Raw genomic sequence first — 26,874 nt, forward strand, 5'->3', positions numbered from 1 at the left:
GAGGACGAGTGGCGTGTGCTGATGGAGGACCCGCAGCGCAACGCGAAGGCTCTGTCTGCGCTGGAGATGCAGATGAACGACCGTGCGCACGCGCTGGCGCACGACAAGAGGTGGGCGGACCGCGAGCGCGTGTTGGACCCGAAGCCGGAGGGCGTGCCGCTGCGCCACCTTGCGCTGGACGACGACGCCGCCTTCACTGCGCTCGAGGACGAGTGGCGTGTGCTGATGGAGGACCCGCAGCGCAACGCGAAGGCTCTGTCTGCGCTGGAGATGCAGATGAACGACCGTGCGCACGCGCTGGCGCACGACAAGAAGTGGGCGGACCGCGAGCGCGTGCTGGACCCGAGGCCGGAGGGCGTGCCGCTGCGCTATCTTGCGCTGGACGACGACGCCGCCTTCACTGCGCTCGAGGACGAGTGGCGTGTGCTGATGGAGGACCCGCAGCGCAACGCGAAGGCTCTGTCTGCGCTGGAGATGCAGATGAACGACCGTGCGCACGCGCTGGCGCACGACAAGAAGTGGGCGGACCGCGAGCGCGTGCTGGACCCGAGGCCGGAGGGCGTGCCGCTGCGCTATCTTGCGCTGGACGACGACGCCGCCTTCACTGCGCTCGAGGACGAGTGGCGTGTGCTGATGGAGGACCCGCAGCGCAACGCGAAGGCTCTGTCTGCGCTGGAGATGCAGATGAACGACCGTGCGCACGCGCTGGCGCACGACAAGAAGTGGGCGGACCGCGAGCGCGTGCTGGACCCGAAGCCGGAGGGCGTGCCGCTGCGCCACCTTGCGCTGGACGACGACGTCGCCTTCACTGCGCTCGAGGACGAGTGGCGTGTGCTGATGGAGGACCCGCAGCGCAACGCGAAGGCTCTGTCGGCGCTGGAGATGCAGATGAACGACCGTGCGCACGCGCTGGCGCACGACAAGAAGTGGGCGGACCGCGAGCGCGTGTTGGACCCGAAGCCGGAGGGCGTGCCGCTGCGCTACCTTGCGCTGGACGACGACGCCGCCTTCACTGCGCTCGAGGACGAGTGGCGTGTGCTGATGGAGAACCCGCAGCGCAACGCGAAGGCCCTGAGGGACGTTGCGATGCAGATGAACGACCGTGCGCACGCGCTGGCGCACAAGAAGTGGGCGGACCGCGAGCGCGTGCTGGACCCGAAGCCGGAGGGCGTGCCGCTGCGCTACCTTGCGCTGGACGACGACGCCGCCTTCACTGCGCTCGAGGACGAGTGGCGTGTGCTGATGGAGGACCCGCAGCGCAACGCGAAGGCCCTGAAGGACGTTGAGATGCAGATGAACGACCGTGCGCACGCGCTGGCGCACGACAAGAAGTGGGCGGACCGCGAGCGCGTGCTGGACCCGAAGCCGGAGGGCGTGCCGCTGCGCCACATTGCGCTGGACGACGACGTCGCCTTCACTGCGCTCGAGGACGAGTGGCGTGTGCTGATGGAGGACCCGCAGCGCAACGCGAAGGCTCTGTCTGCGCTGGAGATGCACATGAACGACCGTGCACACGCGCTGGCGCACGACAAGAAGTGGGCGGACCGCGAGCGCGTGTTGGATCCGAAGCGGGATGCTGTTTCTTTGCCAACTAGGGGAGCGCCCGGCTCCCCGGAGGAGAACGTCGTTGCGGCAGGGAAATACTCGGAGAGAACGGAGTTCGAGGGATCGGTAGTCGAGGAGCCCTCGTTGGATGATTCTTGTGACAGGCAGAGTCGAGCCCTTGGGTGGGATGAGGGATTACAGTCAGAGTTTCCGAGGGAGAGTACTAATAGGAGTGAAAAGGGTTTGCGCTGCACTCGAGCCTCTTACAAGGACAAATTGGGAACGGAGGTGGACGGTGTGCCCGTGCCGTTGTTGAGGTTGGACGAAGACAGGACTTTCTCCAAACGTAACGTGGAGTACGTCGGGGTAAGTGGATCGTCATCTGACCACAAAAGACTTCAACTGTTGGAAGAGGAGATGATGAATCGCGCTCGCGTTCTCGCCAACCGCTTCAAAAATTCCTTCCGCAGAGTTATCCTGGGAGAGGAGCTCTTCAATAGCGCCAAGGAAGGTGGGCTGCTCGATCAGGACGATGTTTTTTTGGGTTTTGAAAGGGATCGGTACTATTGGGAGGCGATAGACCCAGAGGGCAATAAGGCTCAAATCGTAGAGTTGGAGGAATTGATGCGGCAGCGCGCCAACGAGTTGACAAGGACCCCGCTCACAAGCAGGTATCCTGGAGCGTCTCTTTATAGTCCTGATGGGGAGTGGCGTGAGGAGTCGACCACCAACGAGGTTTGTGGTCGCCAGGATGGCGGCATACCGGGTGGAGATAACGAAAGTGTTGACTCCGCCACCGGCAAGACGAACCGTAGCAGCAGTGAAAAAAAGTTGAATGATGAACTCTCCTCCCTTTTTGGGAAGGAACTACACGGCGTTCCCACCGACAGGCTTCTTCTTGATGATGATGAAGTATTGAAGGGTCTGACCGAAGAAAGGCGACGTGTCATGCGCCACCCAGAGGACTACTCGGCTCGTTATAAGGAGGAGGTCGAGGATGCAATTCACCGTCGGGCGGAGGAGCTAGCAGATGAGTACCAGAGGGACCATGTAAGTGGCATGGTGGCACGCAACGGACACTCAAAGAAGCCCATAAAACCAGGTAGCACGCCAAACGAGTCCGTGAGGGCACCGCGCCGCCCACGAAACAAGAAGGTCAAAGAGGTGAAGGAGCGAACTGAAGAGTACCGTCAGAAGACGGTGGAGGAGTCCGCCCCATTTGCAGACCCTCTTTTCCACGACGCGAACAAAAAAGTGGCGGAAGCGTGGCCACGCATTGCCGACGTGTACCCAGGAGGTTTCACCGCGCCTCTTCTGCCGGAGTACCCCAAGGCGTCTGACGTAGCGTCCCCCGCGGGAGACTTGACGTATCTCGCGCCATTCCTGGCAGCTTTAAGTCGGCAGCCCCCTCTTTTGCACCGTCTTTTTGACACCAAGACCCACCCTGGACGCGCCCCTTACAGTTTCGTTTTCTTTGATCCCAATGGTGCCCCTATCACAGTTGAGATCGACGACAGGATTCCATGCAACGAAAAAGGCGTGCCACTCTTCACCGTCTCGCCTAATGGTGCGTGGTGGCCGTTGTTGCTTGAGAAGGCATACGCTAAATATGTGGGCGGGTACACGCGGTTAGACGACTGTACATCACACGAGACGCTTCGGGACTTAACCGGTCGGCCGGTCACACATTTGCCATTGGACGAAAAGCTTTCCGCGGAGGTGGTGGGGTGCAACTACCGCGATGTGGTTTTCTGGCGGCGCATTCACGAGCAGCTCTCTCGGGGTGACGTGTTCATGGCGGTATCCAATAACGCGGTACCGGATGGGATCCACAAGCATTGCTACTACGCCGTCTTTGACGTGATCGAAACTGTGTCGGGGTCAAATGACCCGTATGATGTGGTGGTGAAGATTCACAACTGCTACCGCGACTCTCCCAAGTACCACGGCCCTTTGGCAATGGGTGACCCTGGCTGGACTCCCTCATTACGGGCCCTGTGCAAGGCTGACCCAGAGGGCGAACCGGAGTTTCTTTACCTACCACAGCCGGTGTTTCTGCGAAACTTCTCCAGCATGCAGCGCTGTCATATCAATTGCGGAGATCGTCTAACAGTGTCTGGTGAATGGGCTCATGAAGGTAGTGGCGGCAATCCACGCTACACAACATTTCGAAAAAATCCGATGTATCTAGTGCAGAACAACTCTACCCGCAGCGTCGTTGTGCTCGCTGAGCTGCGTCACAGCGCACCTACTTACTATGATGCACACAATGTGGGTGTGTACCACCAAACAGCGTTGTCGCTCCTGCAGCCGAACCGAGGTGCCGACCTTGTAGCGCCCCTCCTGGCGCACAACACGCACACCTTTTTGCACAAGGGTCTCATCACAGATGCTCGAGAGGTCTGCGTAGAGATGGAGCTGCCAGCGAACAGCACGTGCTACTTGATCCCCTACACCAAGAAGAAGGGCTGCTTGGGCAGGTATCAGCTTTCTGTCTACCCACAGGACAACCCAGTCAACCTGACCACACTTCGTCCCATCAATGAAACGCATAATTACCTGAGAAAAGATGTGCTAGTCCAACCTGGCTCGGGCATCAGCGTTCGTGTCGACATTACGGTGAGTGAGCCTTGTGACATTCATGCTTTGTTGCACCAGAACAAGGTTACCGATCCAAATTCGAGGAAGCGCGGCGATCACTTAGCTGAGGATGAGATATTCATGGCTGCCTACGAAAATAACGCTGTGCTCGTCAGCTCTACGGGGGACGCGTCAAACGCGCGCGAGCACGCCCTGGTTTTCAAGGCTGAAAAGGCTGGGCGATACACCTTCTTGATTGGTTGCCCTTCAAAGCCTGTTACTGGGGGCGCGCCGTGTACGCTACTCATCTACACCCCCAAGTTCGTGCAAGCAAGACTGTCTTCTGTCAATGAGTCAGCACGCTCCAAAGTCCAAGCGCGCGTACCGTCTGCTCAAGCTGCCACCGCCACCGGAAGCTTTTTGGTTTCACCGAAACCCAATGGCCACCAGCGCCCTGCGTCCACCCCCATTGATGCAGTACAGGTGCCACGGGGAAACCTGCGCAGCCGTGGTTACTCGCAGCCAGCATTGTAGCGGGCCAGAGAGAGAGAGAAGAAGGGAACCAACGGTACCGTGATGTGAAAACAAGCAGGCAAAAGTACACTTCGACCGACCCGCTGCCTCTGAAGCTCATCGGCACATTCATGTTTTTCTCCACCCCGGCCTACACCCCCTCTTTTAACGTTATCTCGTGTGTGTTTCTGTGACACCCCCCCCACCCCCACCCCCACCCCCCCACCACCACCACAGGTGTCCCCGTCTGATGTGACGCAGGTTTCTACTCCGTGCGGTGTACTGAAAATGGCAGGGGGGCACAGCGGAGTTGGGCTGTGCTTAATCGACTGAGCTGCGACAATTCGTTCATCAACGCCGCTGTATGTGTGTGTGAATCGGTGCTGTGTATCTGCCAAGGGTGTATCGTCGCACGAGGGGATGGACGCCAGTTCCGGTGAACGAAGTGCTCCACACATCTCTGCCGACGCAAAGAGAAGAAAGGTGGCATTCGCCATCTATCCTTTCGTTTTTCTTTTTTTTTTTTGGGGGGGAGGGGTAGGGAGACGGAGCTCAGCTCCCTCTATTCTTCTGTGTTGGCGCCGCCTATCCTGTTTCACCAAAGCGTGATCGCCAAACTAGCGTTATAGGCGGCTGACGCGCATCGTTGGCGTATGCATCTTACTGGGGCTCGCACCCCCTCCCCCTCCCCCTGGGCACATACACACAAAATCAAATTGATGTTGTTGGATTTCCTTGTAGAATTTGGTTTTCGTCTACACTTTTTTTTTCTTTCTCCCCTTTCGTTTTTTTTTGCTCCCTTGTATACGTGCTTATATATGCATATAAATATATGTACGTATGTTTGATAATTGCTATTATTATTATTTGTACACCTTGTCAGTTCTTTTTTTGTTCGATTCTGTCAGGAAGAGCACGAGAGGGCAGAGAATGCGATCAGGTGACGAGGAGGAATAAATGAAGCGCAATGCCAACATTGTCTGAACACAAAGAGTTGAGGGTATAGGTTTCGATATTGGGAGTCTGGAGGGACGGTGGCGGTGGTGAAGGTGCAAAATTTGCTGAACACTGGCACTGACAAAGTTCATCTGTATTGAGGGATACAGACTGATGATCGTCTTCGTGTGTAAGCGTGTCTATGCCCCCTCCCCCTGCATCTCCTTTCTAGTTTTTCCCGCTTCTGCCTCCCGACCACTTATCTCCTGCAGGGTCGTTTCGCCTCGCCTCGCTTCTTCTTGTTTTCCCCGTTTGTTTTTTTATCAAAGATTGCTTTTGTGTTTTCGGAGCGAGGGATAAAAATATTTAATAATAATAAGAGGTTCACAGCGCACCTCATCACTTTCATGCAGGCGTACCCCTGCTCCCCCCAACCATACGCATACATCGACACTGGTGGTGATTGTGTTTAGCGGGGGGGGGGCGGGGAGCGAATAGAGATCGCGCGCTCATCCTGCCGGTCTATCTTGGATGGCCGCTTCTGTCGTTTGTTTCTTGGCTCCTTTTCTTGTGTGTTTTCATCTTTTTTTTCCCCACTGAGGGTGTTGATGTTTTTTTTTTGTGATGTGGTCAAGTCTTTCCTGTGCGCCTTTTTATTGTTTGTTAGCCCTCATTTTAATGTTTCTGACTGTCTGTTTAGTACTTCCCCCCCTTTCCCTCTTGGGGAGGGTGTGGGGGGAGGGGGAGATGGGGAGGGGCTGGTCGTGTGTGAAAAAGTCTGTGAATCTCGGTGTCATGTCATTTTTTTTTGTACTCGCACCGACTTTTTTTTTTTTAGTTCTGCGTACCGGGCCCTGTCGATGATGTCAACCACCTCACTGTAGCGTGTCAGGGTCAATAACGCTTTCTTTGAACTCTGAGGCTGAGAGCCCCACCAGCTGTGGCTTTTGGAGACAACTGCAGATTCTCGTTGGCGGACAGGTGGTGGCAGGATAGAAATGCGCTGACGATTGCACGTGTATCCGGTCACTTCGAATTGCGTCGTCAATCCAACAAAAGAAATCAAAAACGAATCGCAGGCGATGTGTTCGTTCTGCGCCTGCCGAGTATACACGGGCCTCTACAAAAAAAGGGTGAGTGTTTCAGAGAAGGCTGAACAGCTTTTGCTGCACCTGACTGATGGCAACGTCTTGGCTATAGGAGCCTCCTCCCCCCCTCTCTCGCATCACTTCGACAGAAGTGGCCTATACTCAAAGACAACAATGTCGTTCTAAGATGTGGGAATCCAATACCAAGAGGGAAGAAAGAGGGCGCGCTAGCGGTGAGCGCTTTTTTTTTGTTGCCGTTCCTGGGCATCAGAGGTCGTATAAGTGTGTATCACAGGGGGCAGCGGCGGCGGGGGAGTCACGTATGTCCTATGAGCCCCTAAACCAAGAAGGCAGAGAACGCCCAAGGGCGAGAAAAATCGATAGCCGAGGTGCGAAATATGCGGCTCATCCTCCACTCGTCCAGAGGGTGGATGAGGCACCAAAGCCGGAGATATAGGGGGGACACCCCGAATCACAGCATCGTGTTGTCGTGAGGCAAATGTGAGGACACCCAATACTGTCCTGGAGAATATCGCGGCCTGTGGTGGGTCAGCCGAAACACCCGCATCAAATCACTGAATTTGGTGTCTCAAAACGCGCTCAAGTGTCTCTCTCTCGAGGTTCCCCCTGTATGGATAAACCCTGCATGCGCCTAAATTTCACTTCCTGTGACCTGCGAGACCGGCACTATTTTTATGGCCATCGAACGTGGCCCGGAGCTCGATTTCCTAGAATCACGCCATTTGGCCCATCCGTGCTCGTTTGTGCGGCGATTAGGCAGCACAGAATCGGGAAGGGGGGGGGGAGACGGAAAGACAGCATGAGTCTCTTAGACGTATGCCACACGTGGCAACAGTCGCGATGAGTGCTCTACGAGCAAGGCGTACCTGTTGTTTGCCATACACGCCGATGATTTGTCTACGTGTGTTTTGTTTTTTTTCCTCCTTCTACTATTATTGTTATTATAGTAGATTCATCTACTTGTTGATTTGATTGTGGCAGAGCGAGACGGCGAAGGGGAGGGAAAACAAAATGATCGTACGTCTTTTCGCAATGTAAACCTGTCACAGTTTTCTGAGGACCTTACGGCGACAATACCTCTCATACACCATGAAGTCGTCGCTTATTCAAAAAAAAAAAAAACAACACACACGCAAAGGACAGCATTTGACTTCAGGTTGTTGTGCTGCCCCCACTCCCCTTTCCTAGTCGATATGAGCTTCTGGTGAAGCCGTGCGTGGGAACGTGTTGTCACCTCTTAGTTTTCAGTCTAGATGCGTATCATGGGAGCTAAGAAAACTGAGGCGGGGGAGGCGGGTGAAGTTGAAGCAATGCTGCATGTGGGTCGATGGTGCAGGTTCCTCCCCCCTCCCCCCCCCCCCTCTGCACTCATCTCCGGCACTCTCCGGAGTCCCGCAACAAGGATACCTCTTGCACCTTTTTTTGTTGGCTGTGCACACATGACGTGGGTGAGGGGAGGGGAAGGCGAGGGTGCCCTGCATTTCTCCAACATGAGTAGAGTGAGGAGGAGCGTCTCGTTCCCCATTTTGCAATCTCTTTCCCCATTCACGCCAAAGAGGAGACAGCGTGGAGGACGGGGGAACATTGAAAGGCGCACCGTGTGTCTATTTCACTCCAGTTCAGCACCAACGCCTTTTTGAGACACGCGCAAGCAACTCTTCATCTCTGGTTTTTTCTTTCGCTGTCTCTTCCTCCTGCGCCGTGTACACCTTTCGTTCTCACTCGCGGGCTCCAGCCCCATTACAGCCTTGCTTATCTGCCGAGTCACTTCACACAAACTCACGACTCCCCCAATTCCCTTTTTTTAAGCATTTTCCTCGTTATCGGTTACCCTTTGCGCGCGCTGCGAATGGTGATCATATTTCATCGATTGGATTTACACAGAAGGTTTTTTTTCCAGCATCGTTTCTCACATTCGCCTCTTTGTCTCTGGCTCCCCCCCGCATCTCTTTCCTCTGCTCTCTAGCGCTGTGCTGCTTCGCTTCGGAGGCTCTCCCCAACCTCCCTGCTTTCTGCAAGCGAAGAAGATATTTTTCCCATTTCGAGTGAATACTCTCGACAAGACACGAGTAGTCACGTGCCACCAGACTGTGTAGAATTGCGGATTAAGAGCAGACAATTACACCCGCACAGGGATTAAGAAACACATTGAGGAGTGCAAACTCAAGGTTAGGACGACCAGAGGAGAGTACGCCGTGGCGTCACAAGACGTGGTTCTCTCGTTTCCCCTTTTCTTTTGTGGTTCAGTGGCTCGTGCGCGTTTTCCCCAGCGTGTGTGTGTTGTCAGCATCCACATTTTCCCCATTCCCTCCTCCTCCCCCCAAATCTCACATCCTTCCGTCTACGCGTGTCTAACCGTTTACCGGCACCCGTCAACACACATCGCTCTTTACTCGGTGAAACATTCCGCTCACTTGTCCATGTCACCCCCCGTAGGCTGACTCCGTTTCCCTCACCCCTTATTCCCCTGTCGCACCACACCGTTGTCGTTTTCGTTGTTGTTTTCGCCCCTCCCCCTTCTTCTCCCCTTCTCCCTATAGCCCCACACAGTGCGCGTGTGTATTCGTGCATAGTCTCTTTTTTTTTTGTTCGAGTGGTCGTGGAGTATTTCCCCGCTTCCGTCTGCTTGAGTTTTTTGCCGATCTCGTCTATTCAAAGAGGCCACAACGGTTTGTCCCCCGTCGTCGTGTGCTGAACTTAGACTTGCCGCCCTTCTCTCCCCAACTCACTCTTTTCTCACTCCCGTCCCCCCCCCCCCCTCCCTCCCTCCCTCCTTCCCTCCCTCCCTCCCTGGGCTCCTTTTTTTTTCTTTTTGTTGTTGTTGTCTGTTCGCTGGTCTCCATTGAGTTGCGTGGCTGTTACTCACGTCTTTATCTACGAAAGGACCTGAAACACGGCATCACTGGAAATCGAATTAGAAGTGCACTTTTCATTTCTCTCTGGGATCTGTCGAACGTAAACCACCAACACCACCAACAACACCCTCTACTCCCCGTCTACTCCCCGTCTACTCCCCGTCTTCTCCCCGTCTACTCCCCCCACACACAAATACTCTTTTATATTTGCTCGTTTTGATTTGTATGCATTGATTTCGCTTCTGACCTCTGCCTTTCTCCCCTCTTCCTCATTTTGTTCAGGATTTGATCTTTATACACAGAGAGTTGTCGATTGGCGCTTCGCGGAATCCCCTCTCGACGTGTCTTCCTTTTCTTTTCACTCTCCATTGTACTTCCTCCTCCGCGTGTCTTTGAGCCGGTCTTTGTAGCCTGGGTGAATCATGTCCGGCCAGGAAGTCCTTGACAGCAACAAGCTGTTTTCTGACGCCGTATTCCATCGTGACAATGCACACATCGCCAGCGAATGGCAGCGCATCACGCAGCTGTATCCAGGCGGGACCAATCACCCCCTGCTGCCCGAAACCTTCTCGCGCGAGCACTTTGGTCAGGGCAACCACTATGAGTGCTTTATGCTCTCAGCGCTTGCGACGCTGGTCCGCTTCCCTGACGTGATTCGCAACTGCTTTGTGACAAAGAAGGTGCGCCAGGATGGCCGGTACACATTCCAGTTCTTCCGCGGACGGGAGTGGGTGAAGGTCGAGATCGATGACCGTATTGCCATGGAGGAGGGCGACGTGCTCTATGTGCGCTCCCCTACGGAGCACTGGTGGCCGCTGCTGCTGGAGAAGGCGTACGCGAAGTTCTACACCGCATACGACCACCTGGAGGGCTGCACACTGCAGGAGGCGTTTCATGACCTGACCGGCAACCCGGTGCTGAACATCCCGATGGACGCCAAGCTGGCGAAGGCAGCCGGCGCTGAGGTGACTGGTGGCTTTTACTGGCTGGACTTGGCCCAGCGCATCCAGTCTGGGAATTTTGTCGCTTCTGCTCTGACCAAGGACATCGAGCTCGAGGCTATGGGTCTTCAGCGCGAGCAGCAGTACGGCATCCTCGACATATTCTCGCTAACAGGCGCTTCATCCGTCAATGACATCGTCATCCACATGCACAACCCCTTCGAGGACGAGGTGTATTTGTACAAGGGCCCGCTGAACTCAAAGGACACAACGTGGGATGCGAAGAAGCGCGCAAAGCACAATGTCGACGATGAGCGGTCCATCTTCCTGCCTCTGAACACGTTTCTCAAGATTATGAACTCCGTGCAGCTGTGTTATATGTCCCCGGTCGAGGTGGATGCGACGTACTTTCACAGTGAATGGAAGAAGGATTCGGCTGGCGGTAACCCGACAAGCGTATCGTGGCGCAAGAATCCCCTCTACTTTGTCCGGAACAGCGGTAGCACGCCTTTCGAGATTGTGGCGGTCATTAAACAGGAGGACCAGCGTCGTTTCACCTCCCCCGATGAGATGATGAAGTACCTCCAGTGTGGAATGGTGTTGATCAGCTATTCCTATGCCAACCCGATCCCAACCTTCTGGGTGACCGGCAACAACCACAAGCCTATTCACAAGAGCCTTTTCCTCAACTCCCGCGAGGTGGCCAGTGGGATGACGATTCCCCCCAACTCATTGTGCTACCTCGTCCCCTCCTGCATGCACAAGGGCTCTGAGGGTCGCTTCTCAATCGCTCTGTACCGCATGAAGGGTGTAGATTACAGCGACTTGACTATCACGAAGCTGGACATTCCGGGAATGAACTGGGCAAGCACCGCCGTCAAGAACGTGGAGCTGTGTCAGAAGGAAAAAGAGCGCGTGGACTTCTACGTTGAGGAAGGGACAGACATCCACATCCTCATGCACCAGACAAAGCCCTACGTCAGTAAGTCTGGCGGTGACGCGATGACTGAGGACTACATGGGCATGTACCTCTACGATGACACGGACCGGAAGATCGGTGGTGTGCACGCGGCAACAAATTTTCGAGAGATTAGCATCATCCACCGCCTCTCTCGCAGTGGTCGATATGCCGTCTCTATCACATGCCCCCGCGCAAAGGCGGAGGTGCCGGCTTATATTACCATTGTCGGTTCGCACGCCTCGAACGTGCGCATTGTGGACGCGCCAGCGGATGCCACCATGTTCGACGATGAGGACATCATCGACGAAGGCGAAGACGCCGACCCGGAAAACAACCCGATCGACTACACCCCGGTGGTATTCGATGTCGTGCGTCACAGCGAGCAAGCCGTAAGTGATTCTCCGTTCGAGGACAAGCGCTTCTACATGGACAACCGTGGCGTGACCAGTGAGCCGTGGGTGCACATTGGCGACCTTTACCCCGAGGGTAAGACAAGGCCACTGCTGCCGACCGAGCTGAGCCGCGATCAGTTCGAGCAGGGCGACCACTACAACTGCAGCCTGCTGACGGCGTTCGCGGCGCTGCTGGAGAACCACCCCGGTGTGATTCGAAACTGCTTCATTTCGACGAACCCGCGCAAGGACGGTCGCTACACGTTCCAGTTCCACCGCTACGGGCAGTGGGTGAAGGTGGAGATTGACGACCGTATTCCAATGGTGAAGGGCGGCACGGTGTTTTGCCGCTCGCCGACGCACCACTGGTGGCCGCTGCTGCTGGAGAAGGCGTACGCGAAGTTCTACACGCTCTACGACAATCTGGAGAGCATCACACAGGATGAGGTGTTCCACGACTTCACGGGTCGACCTGTTGTCTTCATTCCAATGGAGGTTGATAAGGCAAAAGCGATCAACTACGACATCACGAGCGCGCAGTTCTGGCGGGACTTGAACGGGGATCTTCTCAAGACGGCACTCGCTGCGTTGGCACTGGGCGAGCAGGCAGAACAATACGGCTTGCAACACGAGGGCAGCTACGCGGTGCTGGGTTTTATCGAGGCACGCAACGCCATCGATCTCACACCGGCGGATGTGCTTGTGAAGTTGTACAATCCTTATGAGGACTCCCCATACTTGGGTCCGATGCATAGAGATGACCCTCAGTGGACATCCGAGATGCGCGCGATTTGCAACCCTGCCAAGCGCAATGTCTTCTACATTCCAGCTGACAAATTTCTGGATGTGTTTGCGAACGTGCAGCAGGTCCACATCAAGGGCCTAGTGGATCCATGTTACAACTTTAACAGCGAGTGGGGTGACACCACCAGCGGCGGCAACGTCTCGCTTGTGACCTGGCGTGAAAACCCGCTTTATGTAGTGCGCAACAAAACGGATATCCCCGTTCAGATCATGGGCATGGTTCGACAGCCAGATCAGCGACACCTGCTCCATCGTCAGACCAATCATGATGTGAACTATATCCAGTGCGCACTTGTCGTGGCGGAAAGCATCAGCGCTGAGCGCATCCCGACGTACCTGGTGACTGGCAACAACCACCGACGCCTTCGCTCCGGTCTGTATCTCCAGAACCGTGAGGTCACAGATGTGATGACGATCCCTGCTGACTCACTGTGCTACATCGCTCCCACCGGCATGCAGCGCGACAAGGGCAAGTTTATTTTCTCCTATTGGTTCCAGCAGATTGAAGACAAGAGTAAACTGGACATTAAGCGCCTCAACACGGATGTGGCGCGGCACTTACCCGCCATTGCGCACGTGGGCTTGGTCGACAAGGGCCACGCGCGCGTAGATATCCTTGTAGATATGCCGACTGATCTCCACATCCTGCTGAGGCAGGAGAAACCGTTCAAACACGTGAGTGGTGGTGATGCAATTGCGCAGGACTTTCTTTCCATGTACCTATACGACATGAATGACAAGCGCATCAGCCCCAGCACGCAGGCGACGAACAACCGCGAAATCGGCCTCGTGCAGCACGTGAGTAAACCGGGCCGTTACGCCATTGGTGTGAATTGCACCGCCGGCAAGGGAGATGTACCGTGCAGGGTGGAGGTGGTCGCGCACGAGCGCGCGTACGTGCGCATCACTGAGGCCCCTGAGAACGCGCGCGAGCTTGGCGAGCTGGACCTCCACTTCCTTGACCCAGAGCCGGAGGGAATACCTTTGGCTGATCTCTTGCTGGAGAAAGACGTGAAGTTCCAGGAGCAGCTGGAGGCGCTGAAGCGGCTGCATCACACGCCGAACAGAAGCGAGGAGGATATCAGGGCCCTGGAGCGCAAGATGAACGTCCGCACGCACGAGCTGGCGAAGGCCTTGTTGGGCAAGGATCGGCACAAATACCTTGAGACTAAAGATATCGTGAAGCTGACGCCGTTATTGGAAGAGGACTCGGTCTACATGAACGCTGAGCGTGAGCGACACAAACTCAAGAAGGACCCGCGCAACGCCGCAAAGGTGCGGGCGATCGAGGTGAAGTTGCGGGAACGCGCCGTTGTCCTAGCCGACACGTCGGCCGGCATCAAACTGGGCTTCCTGGATCTGGAGTACGAGGGTATCCCGCGAGACGACCTTGAGCTACTGAATGACACTGCCTTCGAGGAGATGGCGCAAACCCGTGTGGGTCTTCTGAGCGACCCTGCCGCCAACGCACGCAAGATCAACGACTTGGAGGACAAAATGCACGAACTCGCCGCTGACATGGCGAGGGCCATGCACAAGAGGGAACGCACCTACCTCGAGCCAGAGCCGGAAGGCGTGCCACTGGATCTGCTGCCTCTGAACGAGGATGAAGCGTTTAGCCGATGGGAAGACGAGCTGCGCGCACTCAATCGCAAGCCAAAGCTGGACGCGAGGGCAATCAAGGAGCTGCAGAACAAGCTTAACGACCGAGCGCATGAGTTGGCTAGGGTTCTGAAGCGCGACGAACGTGAGCTCTTCCTGGATCCTGCACCACATGGAATCCCGGTGGACGATCTTCCGCTGGACAACGACGCGGAGTTCCACGCAAAGGAGTTGTTGCGTCTGCAATTACGTAAGGAGGACCCCCTCGGAAACCGCAAAGACATCAAGGCACTCGAACATGAGTTGAACGAGCGGGTTCGCGAACTGGCCAAGAGTCAAAAGGCGAATCAACGCGCCTTTTTGGATCAGGACTGGTACGGCTTGCCGCTGGACAGCCTGGGTGTGGACTACAACGACGAATTTCTGCGCAAGGAGGAAGAGTTGCGTGCGCTCATGAAGAACCCGCTCCGCAACGCCAAGGCGATCGATGACCTTATGAATGTTATGCGCGACATGGTGGACGCGCTGGCGGCCGCCGAGGCAGCGCGTGACCGCAACTTCCTTGACCCCGAAGTCGAGGGCCGTCTCGTGGAAACGCTTCCCCTCATGGAGAATCCAGAGTTCAAAGACCTCGACGCAAAGCGCCGCCGTGCCCTGAACCGTGGCGATGACGCAGGCAAGGTAGCGAATATGGAGGACTGCATGAACGACATTGCGCTGGAGATTGCGCGTGACATGAACGTCGCTGAGCGACCGGACTTCATGGACACTTCCTACAAGGGCATTCCGTTGCAAGATCTCCCATTGGACGAGGATCAGGTGTTTCACTCCTTGGAGGTGAGACGACAGCAGCAAAAGCAGGACCCGCGCCGCAACGCGCGCTGCATCGCCGAGACGGAGCAGGACCTGAATGAACGCGCGATGGAGCTGGCGTCCAACAAGCTCAAGGGCGACCGCAACTATCTGGATCCTGAACCGGAGGGCGTGCCATTGCGCCTCGTTCCTCTGGACAGCGATGCTGCCTTCTTCGAGATGGAGACGCAGCGCTTGAGGCTGAAGAAGGACCCGCACCGTAACGCGAAGTCGATTGCGAACGTTGAGAGCAAGCTCAATGAACGTGCACACGAACTCGCTATGGCGCTTAAGGAGAAGGAGCGCCGCAAGTTCCTGAACGTCAAGTTCAGAGGTATCCCCTACACAGAGCTCTCGCTAGATTTGGATCAACCCTTTCACGACATGGAAGTGCAGCGCCTGCTACTTAAGGAGCAGCCGCAGATGAACGCCACGGCGATTCAGGATCTCGAGGAGGCCCTGAACGACCGCGCCGATGAGCTCGCCAAGGTGCAGCTGGCCAAGGGGCGCGCCTTTCTCGAACCGTGCCCGCTCGGAATCCCGTTGGAGGAGTTGCCTCTGGACGAGACGCCTGTCTTCCTCGCAAAGGAGGAGCGCCTCCGCTTTTTAAATAAGGACCCCCACAAGAACGCGTTGGCGATAAAAGAACTCGAGGATGAGCTGAACGACTTGGTACATGCGATGGCTGCCGAGGAGCTCGGCAAGTTGCGCGGTTTTCTGGACCCCGAGCCGGAGGGTCGTCTGGTAGAGAGTTTGGCGCTGGACGATGACCCGCAGTTTCACAAATTGGAAGGGCAGTACCGTGAACTGCAGAAGAACCCGAAGGCCAATGTGCAAGACGTGGCAGACCTTGAAGAGCTTATGAACGACCGCGCGCACGAGTTGGCCAAGGACATGAACCGCAAGGATCGGCCCAACTTTATGAACATGGCACCGAAGGGTGTGTCGCTTGAGGAGCTGCCTCTCGACACAGACGAGGAGTTCAGCAGCCTAGAGGCGCAGCGTGCGCGCTTGATCCGGTTTCCAGCAAAGAACAAGAGGGCCATCGGCGACATCGAGGACGCCCTCAACCTGCGCGCCGAGGAGCTGGCGCAGGAGAAGATCCAGGCTGACCGCGCCTTCATGGAGGAGGCCCCGCAGAGCATCCCGCTCAAGTATATCCCGCTGGACAATGACAAAGAGTTCATGAGAATGGAGGCTCAGCGCATGATGCTCCGCGCGCAAAGCCAAAACGCGCGCATGCCAAACGCGGAGGTGCGCGAACTGGAGAGTGCGATGAACGAGCGCGCGAACGAGGTGGCCAAAGCGTTTAAGAAGCAAGTGCGCGCAGTCGTGCTGCCGGCGAGCATTGGCGGCATTGCGCGCGAGGCGCTGCAACTTGATTACGATGTGCCTTTCACGGATTTGGAAGTGGCGCATATCGCAGCCAACGGTGACAGCGAACTTGACAAGGGTCGCGACCTCAGCATTGCGATGCAGAAGCGCGCCACGGACGTGGCAGCGAAGTTGCGCGGCGAGGAGCGCGCCAATCTCGGCCACCCGCTCGGTTTTTCACCCGAAGATCTGCCGTTGGATAGTAGGCCTGAGTACCTGCAAAAGGAAGCGGCGCTGGTAGAGATGCGTGCTGACCCAAAGAAGGACGTGCATGCCATCAAGATCGCGGAAGAGACCCTGCGCTCCATGGCGATGGGGATGGCGAAGGAAAAGGCTGCGGAGGAGCGTGAGGACTACATCGACCCGGACCCAGAGGGTCAACAGCTCAGCTGCCTGGGCCTCGACGACGATCCGACGTTCGTCGGTATCGAGGAGCAGTACCGCAGGTCGAAGAAGGATCCTTACGCCGACCAGGACCGCCTGCGGGACTTGGAGCAGTTGATGAACGACCGCGCGCACGACTTGGCCAAGATGAAGAATGCACAGGAGCGCCGCGCATACCTCAACATCGCACCGCTCAACGTGCCGCTTGCAGAACTTCCGCTCGACACAGACGAAGAGTTTCGTCGGCTGGAGGCGGAGCGCGCGAAGCTGTGCCAGAACCAAGGGCGCAACGCGCGAGCTATCCGAGATGCCGAGGAAGCCCTCAATAGCCGTGCCGAGGTCCTGGCAGCCGAGACCCTCAAGAATGACCGCATTTTCCTGGAGGCGGAGCCGGAAGGTGTGTCGCAGCGCCAGTTGCCATTAAACGAGGACCCTGTCTTTCACTCCCTGGAGATGAAGCGCGCTGCTTTGAAAAGCGCACCGTTCAAAGACGACAGTGCGATCCGCGAGGTGGAGGAGCAGATGAATGAGCGCTTACGTGCTATGGCGAGGGAGGTGAAGATGGATGCCCGGCGCGACATGGAATCGAACCTGCTTGGCATTCCCCTTGAGGACTTGAATCCGTTCCTGGACGAGGATTTGCGGTTCCACGAGGTAGAGGAAATGTATCGGGACGCAAGGAAGATCCCGACCAAGGCCAAGATGGCGTCGCAGCTCCTCAGCCAGATGAACGAGCGCGCGAGGGAGATTGCACAGACGGTGCACGACATGGAACGGCTCCCGCTGAACCCGAAGCCATGCGGCATTCCGCTACAAACTCTTCCTCTCAATGAAGATTCCACCTTTAACGCCCTTGAAAACGAGGCGCGTGCATTGCAAAGGACACCGAGCAGTCGAAGGAAGAACGCCAGCAGGCTCACCGAGATTGAGGATCGCCTGGACGCGCGCGCCGAGGAGCTGGCCAACGCAGCCCGCAAGCAGTATGTGGATGCCACACAAGAAGGCTTGCCGATGGAGGTGCTAAAGCTTGGTGAGGACCCCTCTTTTGTGGAGGCCGAGGAGGAGCTGCGGAGACTGGAAAAGAATCCTGTGGCGAATCACCAAGGGGTCGAGGACCTCAAAGATGAGCTCAATTCTATGGCTCGCGAGAAGGCGAGGCGGTTGCTGCAGGATGACCGCGGCTACCTGGACCAAAAGCCACAGGGGGTCGATCTCCGCCACATCCCGCTGGACTCGGACAACGAGTTCCATGAGCTGGAGGCGCGGCGTGCGAGGCTCAAAGCTGCGGACCCGCTCGCCAACCAGAAGGCTATAGCCGCGCTGGAGGATCAGCTCAACGAACGTGCCCACGAGCTGGCAAAGGAGGTCAAAGACAACGAGATTCGCGCTCTCGACCCGGACCCGCACGGCATCCCTTACTCTTTCATTGTGCCGCACAACGACGGCGAGTTCAACGATCTTGCCAATCACTTGCGCGACCTCAAGGCAAACCCAAAGCGCAACGCGACAGCCATCATTGAAACAACGAGTCGCATGAACGTCCTCGGCGCCGAGCTAGCGGAGAAGTTGTTGAAACACGACCGCTCCTTCATGGATGGACAGCCGGGTGGCGTCCCGCTGAAATATCTCCCGCTGGATAGCGACCCACTGTTCAATCGGATGGAGGTGGAGCGTGCGAAGCTCAAGGCTCAAGATCACGCGAGAAACGCGAAGAGGATCCACGAGCTCGAGGATCAACTCAACGCGCGCGCCGTCGAGCTTTCTGAGGCGCAGAAGGAGGAGGAACTTCGCGGGCTCGACCCCAAGCCGGAGGGCATTCCGCTCGATGTGATTGACCCGCACAGAGACGAAAAGTTCGCCGATTTGCTTTCGCGGCTGCGGGACATGAAAGAGGATCCGAATACGCAGCCGGAGCAGCTGCAGCGGCTGGTGGACGCGATGAACGACCGGGCTCATGAGCTGGCGAGCGAGAAGCTGCGCGGCGACCGCCCCAACTACCTTGAGGAATCCCCGAGTGGCGTCCCACTCGCTCTTCTTCCTCTGGATTCAGACCCACAGTTCCACGACGTAGAGGTCCAGCGTGCTGTTCTGAAAGCGCAGGATCCTCGTCGCAACGCGGCTAAAATCAAGGACATGGAGGACCGCTTACGGGAGCGCGCGGGTGAACTCGCGGAGCTGCAGCGCGGTAAAGACTTGGAAAACCTCGACCAGCTGCCAGGGGGGCTACCCATTGCTCTGGTGAACCCTCACGACGACCCGGCGTTCGCAAAGATGGTGGATCGTCATCGGCAGCTCGCAACGGAGCCGAAGAAAAACGCGCAGTTGCTGGAGAAGCTGGAGGCGGAGATGAATAACCGCGCCTTCGAGCTAGCCAGAGCGATGCTTGGACGCGACAACACGTTCCTAGACCCTGCGCCACAGGGTGTCCCCCTCACTGAGCTGCCGCTCGACACGGACCCGGAGTTCCACAGACTGGAGGTGGAGCGGGCCAAGCTCAAGGCGCAGGATAAGCGCCGCAACGCCACCAAGATCAAGGACATGGAAGACCAGATGAACAATCGCGCACACGAGCTGGCACGTGAACAGCTTGCTGAGGACCTTCGCGGCGTCGATCAAGCGCCGCGTGGTTTATCGGTGGAGCTGTTGAATCCGCACCTGGACTCCGAGTTCGCGGTGCCGCTGAGGCTGCTTCGCACGCTGAAAAGGAACTCCAGCACTGACCCGATCGAGATGCAGGCGGCCTTGGACAAGATGAACGACCGCGTACGTGCTATGGCGGACGAGGTGATGGACCGCGATTACCTCGATACGGATCCGGAAGGCGTGCCGCTGGCCGACCTGCCGCTAGACAGCGATAGCATCTTTCACAATATGGAGGTGGAGCGCGCCAAGTTAAAGCTGAAGGACCCGCGGCGCAACGCTCGCGCCATTACAGACCTCGAGCAGCAGCTCAACGACTACGCGCACGGGCTGGCAAGAAAGCAGCTCGAGGAAGATCTCGCCGGCTGTGACCGTGCCCCCGAGGGCATTCCGCTTAACCTGCTGAAGCCAACCGAGGATTCGTTGATGGCCGGTATGATACAGCAGCTGCGTGCGCTTAAAAAGAATCCAGATCAGAACGCTGAGGCGATCGAGGACTTGGAAAACCAGATGAACAGGCGCGCCCACGAGATGGCGGCTGAGCTGCTGGAGCGCGGCCGAGACTTCCTTGATCCGAAGCCGGAGGGTGTCGCACTGAAGTATCTGCCCCTTGACAAAGACCCAGAATTCGCCAAGATGGAGGTGGAGCTGACGAAGCTAAAGACGCAGGACCTGCGACGCAATCAGCGCCGCATCGCCGACCTCGAGGAAAAACTTAACGATCGTGCAGCTGTACTTGCGCTGGCAAAGAAGGCGGAGGAGCTGGCGCACTTTCCGACCCAATACGATGGTATCGAGACGGCTGCGATGAAGCCACACGATGACCCTGAGTTTGCTGCCCTTGTCGAACAGCTGAGGGAGCTGGAGAAAATGGGTGACGGTGCCCTGTCCGAGGCAGAGAAGGTGATCCAGGATATGGATGCGCGCCTACGAGAGTTGGCGAAGGAGAAAGTAGATGGAGACCTCTGGTTCCTAGAGAAGGAGCCAGAGGGTATCCCTCTGGAGGAGGTGGCGGTGATGTCGGACCCGACCTTCCAGCAGCTCCGGGAAGAACGCGCCAACCTCAAGGCAAAGGACCCCCGAAATAACGCGGAAAAGATCAAGAACCTTGAGAACCAGATGAATGACCGTGCACTTGAATTGGCGAGGGGCCTGAAGGAGAGCGACTTCGACGGCGTCGACTCGAATCCGCTGGGAATCCCGCTGGAGCTTCTGAGGCCACACGAGGACCCCCAGGTGACAAAGATTTTGCCCGAGCTGCGCCGCTCCAAGAGGAGCTCGCACGGAGCGCAAAAGGTGCAGGACCTTCAGAACAAGCTGAATGACCGTATCCATGAGATGGCTACGAGTGCACTGAGTGGGGAACGTCCGGTTTACCTGGACGCCAATCCGGAGGGTGTGCCGTTGTCAGATCTGCCGCTGGACACAGATGGCATCTACAGCGGTCTCGAGGTGGAGCGGGCCAAGCTAGCGCTCGGGGACGTGGCCATGAACGCCAAGCAAATCGAGGATCTCGAGGATCGCCTGAACGAGCGCGCACATGAGCTGGCACAACAGGTGCTGAAGGACGACCTGAGGAATTTGGAGTCAAAGCCGCAGGGCATTCCTATCGACGCGGTGAAGCCGCACAACAACCCAGACTTTCACGAGATGGCCACGTACGCTCGCGAGCTCCGCAAGGACCCACGCCGCAACGCTGAAAAGCTCACCGCTATTGAGGAGCAGATGGACGACTTGGTGAAACAAATGGCGTCAGAGATGTTATCTGGAGATCGTGGCTACCTCGACCCCGAGCCGGAAGGCGTGCCATTGGAGGTGCTGCCGCTTGACGAGGATTCGGAATTTCACGAGCTGGAGGTCCAGCGCGCCGTGCTGGTAGCACAGGACCCAGTGAGGAACAAACAGGCAATCGCCGACCTCGAGGAGAGGCTCAACGACTGTGCGCACGAGCTGGCCGAGGCACTGAAGCGGGAGGACTTGCAGGGCCTCAACAATTCCCCGCTCGGTGTACCCGTGTTGTTGCTGAACCCTCACAACGATCCTCACTTCGCCGCGATACTGCCGGAGCTGCGGGCTTTGAAGAAGGAGAGTGGGTCTCGCAAAGAATCGCGGCTAAACGACACGCAGGCGAGGTTGGACGAGATCCTCGAGGCACTCGCGGCCGAGTACCTGGAGCAGGATCGCGCTCAGTACCTTGACCCGACTGTGGAGGGCATTCCCTTGGCAGCGCTCTCGCCGAGCGCGGATCCAGAGTTCCATCAACTCGAGGTGGAGCGTCTAGACTTGATCAGCAAGAATCCGAAGGCCAACAAGGACACCATCAAGGACCTTGAGGCAGCGCTGAACGAGCGCGCCCATGAGCTGGGGCGTGAAAGGCGCAAGAGCGACCGTGGCTATCTCGACCCTGAGCCGCTTGGCATTCCACTCGATGTGCTGCCGCTGGACACGGACCGCCAGTTCAGCGATCTGGAGGCAAAGCGCGCAGCGCTGAAGACGAAGGATGTGGCCAAGGGCGCTGCCGCGATTCACGACCTGGAGGATCAGCTCAATGACCGCGCGAAGCAGCTTGCTGACGAGCAGCTTGCTGAGGATCTTCGCGCGGTTGATGCGACACCGGAGGACATTCCGGTGCGGATGCTGAAGCCGCACGACGATCCCGAGTTCGCGCGGATGGTGAACGCGCTGCGGTTGCTGAAGGCTGACCCGTCGGCAGACCCCCAAAAGGTATCAGATCTGGAGCAGGACATGAACGACCGTGTGCAAGAGCTGGCGACCGACGCGCTTGCTCGTGACCGTCCGGCGTACCTGGACACCAAGCCGCAGGGCATCGCTGTCCAGTCGTTGCCGTTGGATTCGGACCCTCTCTATCACCATCTGGAGGTAGAGCGTGCGAAGCTAGTGCTCCAGGACCCCAAAAAGAATCAGACGAAGATTGCCGATCTCGAGGATCGCCTTAACGACCGGGCACACGAGCTTGCCAAGGAGCAACGCGCGCGTGACCTGGAGGACTTGAACCAGGCGCCGCGTGGTATCCCACTGGAGTTACTGCGGCCTCACGACGACGAGACTTTTGCGTCGCTCGTTGAGCAGCGGCGTGACCAGAAAAGCGCGCTTACAAAGCTGCATGACAGCGGCTCCGTCGATGGTGATGTAACGCGTGACATGCTTAACGACCGCTTAGACGAGCTTGCCAAGCAGATGCTGAATGGCGACCGCGACTACCTAGACCCCAATCCGGAGGGTGTGCCGCTGCATGTGCTGCCGCTCGACGAAGATCCCGCGTTCCACGAGATGGAAGTGAGCCGCGCGGTGCTGAAGGTCAAGAACCCCAAGACAAACTCGACAGCCATCAAGGACTTGGAGGACAAACTGAACGACCGCGCTCACGAGCTAGCGAAGAATGTATTGAGCGGCGACCGTGGCTACCTCGCCCCTGACCCGAAAGGTGTGCCGTTAACAGATCTGCCTCTTGATAAAGATCCTCAGTTTCACCAAATGGAGGTGGAGCGGGCCAAGCTCAAGGCGCAGGACCAGAAGAGGAATCTCGACAAGATCAAGGCGCTCGAGGATAGGCTCAACGAGCGCGCCGAGGAGCTAGCTGAGGCACAGAGGAGAGAGGACCTCCGCAGTCTGGACGACAAGCCGCGTGGCATTCCGCTAGTGTCGCTCAACCCGCACGATGACCCGGAGTTCGCGTTGTATCTGCCTGAACTCCGCCGCTTGAAGAACGAGCAGCCGAACGGCCCGAGGCTCAAAGAGCTCCACGCAAAACTGGACAGCCGCGCGGATGAGCTGGCCAAGGCGCAGATTGAGCGTGACCGTTTTTTCCTAGACCCTGAACCAGAGGGCATCTCGCTGGCCCAGCTGCCGCTCGATAGTGACAAGCCATTCACAGACCTGGAGAAGCAGCTGCGTCATGCGAATCAGGACCCAAAGCGCAACGGGGATAGGATTGCTGACCTGCAACACGCCATGAACGAACGTGCGCACGAGCTTGCACGCGACTTGCTCAAGGGCGACCGTGGTTACCTAGATCCCGAGCCGGAGAACATTCCGATCGCCGATGTGCCCGTCGACTCAGACGCGGAGTTCCGCGAGCTGGAGGCACGGCGCGCAAAGCTGAAGGAAGACCCCAAACGCAACGCTGCAACCATCAATGAGCTGGAGGACAAGCTTAACGACCGCGCACATGCGCTGGCCAAGGCGCAAAAGGAAATGGCACGCAGCTTTCTCAACCCCGACTCACACGGCATACCGAGGCCGCTTCTGCCGTTGGATGAGGATGTGCCATTCACGAAGATGGAACAGCAGCTGCGACGCCTCAACAGGGATCCGCGACGCAACGCCAGCGCCATCGAGAACCTCAAGGACATGATGCAGGTCCGGGCGTACGAGTTGGGCGAGAACATGGTAAAGGGGGACCGAGGTAACTACCTCGACTCCAGTCCGAACGGCGTGCCGATCGAGTACCTACCGCTCGACTCAGACCCGGAGTACAGGGATGCAGAGCTGAGGCGCGCCATCCTCAAGGCTCAGAACCCAAAGGATAACGCAGATGAGATCGCCGATCTCGAAAAGGCACTCAGTGACCGCGCCCACACACTCGCTGAAGAGCAACGTCAGAAGGACCGCGCCATCCTGGACCCTGAGCCGGAGGGTATACCAATTGGCGACGTTCCACTCGATAACGACTCCAACTTCTTGCGGCTGGAGGACTATGTGCGCAAACTGAAGAGAGACCCTCGTCGCAACGCCGACGCCATCGCAAGCACACAAGAGAGCATGAGCGACCGGGCGCATGAGTTGGCGAAGACAGTGGTTGCCGAGGACCTCGCGTGCTTGCCGCAATCAGCTTACCGCGGTATCCCGAAGGAGGAGCTGCAGCTCCACTCGTACCCGAAATTCCGTGAGGAGGCCAACCGGCGACGCGATGCAAGGCGCCGTCAGCTCCCTTCGCCAGACATCCGGCTCATTGAGGATGAGATGGACAGAATCGCCGGCGAGATCGCCAATGACGTGATCAGGAACGAGCGTGCTTTCCTGGATCCTGAGCCGGAGGGCATGGCCCTTGCGGACGTCCCGCTTGATATGGACAAGGAGTTTTTGGCCCTTGAAGCCGAGCGCCGACGCCGCGCCAAGGACCCGCGTGCTGCGAAGCGTCAGAAGAACGTCATTCAGGACTTGGAAGAGAAGATGGGCGACCGGGCGCGCGAGCTGGCAAGGGAGGAATTCGCAAGGCACCGCGGCTTCATGGACCCCGAGCCGGAGGGCGTACCGCTCGAGCATCTGCCACTTGACACGGATGCGGAGTTCAAGGATGCAGAAATTGCGCGCTACAAGGCCAAGAAGGAGGAGGCGGTGGACATGAAGAGGGTGGCAGCGTTAGAGCAGCGCATGAATGACCGTGCCCATGAGCTGGCCAAGGCCGAGCTGGCGAAGGACCGCGCCTTCCTCGACCCCGAGCCGGAGGGCGTGTTGCTGGCAGACCTCCCGCTCAGCGACGATGTGATCTTCAACGAGCTGGCGAAGGAGCGTCAGGTCCTGAAGAAGACAAAGGGGGGCCGAGACCCAAAGGCCAAGGAGCTGGAGGATAAGATGAACAATCGTGTTCACATCATCGCACAGGACTACCTCAATAAGAACCGTAGCTACCTCGACCCGGAGCCGCAGAACGTGCCCATTGCAGACATTCCCCTCAATCGTGACCCGCTCTTTCGTGAAATGGAGGGCGACTTGATGAAAGCGAAGAAGGACCCGCGCGGCAGCGCGGCAAGGATAGTGGAACTGCAAGGCGACCTCAACAGCCGTGCCGATGACCTTGCAAGGGACCTGCTGCGCAAGGAGCGCGCACATCAAGAGCAAGAGCCTCTTGGCGTGCCGCTTGAGGAGCTGCCGCTCAACTACGACCCGATCCTCAACCCACTCGAGCGCAAGCGCCGGGACCTCAAGAAAAATCCGAAGCAGAACGCCGACGCACTGCACAACCTCGAACCAGAGATTGTGGGGCGCGTCGAGGACATCGCACGCGACTTCTTGGCGAAGGAACGTGCATTCTTGGACCAAGAGCCAGAGCGGGTGCCTCTGGAGCGCCTGCCGCTGTCGAATGACAAGGAGTTTCACGACATGGAGAGGGATCTGCGCTTGTTGAAGAAGCAGCCTGCAAAGAACAAAGACGCCATCGAAGACCTCGAGGAGCGCATGAACGACCGCGTCCACGTATTGGCCAAGGACTACCTCACAAAGGATCGTGAGTACCTTGAGAAGGAGCCGCTCGACGTGCCGCTGGAAGAGCTCCCACTCAACGAAGACATGACTTTCCGAGATTTAGAGGAGAAACGTCGCGCGTTGAAGAAGGACCCACGCGGCAACGCTATGGCCATCAAGGCGCTAGAGGACCGGTTGAATGAATGCGCTGAGCGACTGGCGCAGCAGAAGCTGGAGAAGGAGCGTGGTTTTCTGGACCCCGAGCCGGAAGGCATTCTCATCAAAGACCTCGCACTGGACAAAGACAAAACCTTCAAGGACAGGGAAAAGCAGCTGCGTCAGCTGCGTAAGGATCCGCGCAAGAACGCAAACGCGATTCAGGACTTGGAGGACGAGATGAACGCGCGTGTCCACACACTGGCAAAGCGCCAGCTGGCGGACGACCGCAACTTCCTCAACCCGGAGCCGCGCCGTGTGCCGTTGGCTGACCTCGCTCTCGACGACGATCCAGAGTTTCACAGGACGGAGCTGGAGCGTCGTGAAGCCAAGAAGAGCCCGCAGAACGTTGACAGGGTGCGCCAACTGGAAGAGCTGCTGAACGAGCACGCTGACCGCATTGCTGCTGAGTACCTCAAGAAGGACCGCGCCTACCTCGATCCCGAGCCCGAGGGTGTGCCACTGGAGGAGCTGCCGCTCGACACGGATCCAGACTTCCACGGGATGGAGGTGGATCGACGCAAGCTAAAGAAGGATCCCGTGAAAAACTCGAACATCATCAAGGACCTTGAGGAGCTCCTCAACAAACGTGCATACGAGTTGGCCAAGGAGAAGAAGGGCTACCAGGACTCTGTGTTTTTCCAGGCGAACGAGGACGTGGCCGAGCAGTGGCCGCGCATTCGGGAGCTGTACCCGGAGGGTGTATACGACCCTGTGACACCAGACACTACGCTGCCCTCAGACATCTCATCCGCCCCGCAGGACATGGGCTTCCTCGCCCCGTTCATCGCGGCCTTGGCGCGTCACACAGTGCTCATATCCCGACTGTTCCAGGACAAGGCCCATCCACAGAACCAGCCCTACCGCGTGACACTGTTCAACCCGGACAGCTCGCCGGCTACTGTAGAAGTGGACGATCGCGTGCCCTGCGACGACAAGCGGGAGCCGAAGTTCACCCAGGTGCCG

The 26,874-nt window shown here is 57.5% G+C and overlaps 1 protein-coding gene across 1 annotated transcript in view; it reads left to right on the forward strand.

Annotated features, from left to right (window-relative positions):
* The window catches only part of JKF63_03213 (uncharacterized protein), a gene marked incomplete at both ends in the record, with an annotated part of 63,247 nt that overhangs the window by 8,699 nt on the left and 27,674 nt on the right, over nucleotides 1-26,874 (forward strand). Inside the window, 7 exons of the mRNA XM_067899233.1 lie at nucleotides 208-879; nucleotides 14,128-15,496; nucleotides 16,118-16,995; nucleotides 17,401-22,590; nucleotides 22,813-23,787; nucleotides 24,604-25,101; nucleotides 25,504-26,448. Of these exons, the coding sequence (XP_067756023.1) occupies nucleotides 208-879; nucleotides 14,128-15,496; nucleotides 16,118-16,995; nucleotides 17,401-22,590; nucleotides 22,813-23,787; nucleotides 24,604-25,101; nucleotides 25,504-26,448 (10,527 nt within the window). The remainder of the gene's footprint in view (nucleotides 1-207; nucleotides 880-14,127; nucleotides 15,497-16,117; nucleotides 16,996-17,400; nucleotides 22,591-22,812; nucleotides 23,788-24,603; nucleotides 25,102-25,503; nucleotides 26,449-26,874) is intronic.

Source organism: Porcisia hertigi, chromosome 27 (assembly GCF_017918235.1).
Source record: "Porcisia hertigi strain C119 chromosome 27, whole genome shotgun sequence".
Taxonomy (NCBI): Eukaryota; Euglenozoa; class Kinetoplastea; order Trypanosomatida; family Trypanosomatidae; genus Porcisia; species Porcisia hertigi.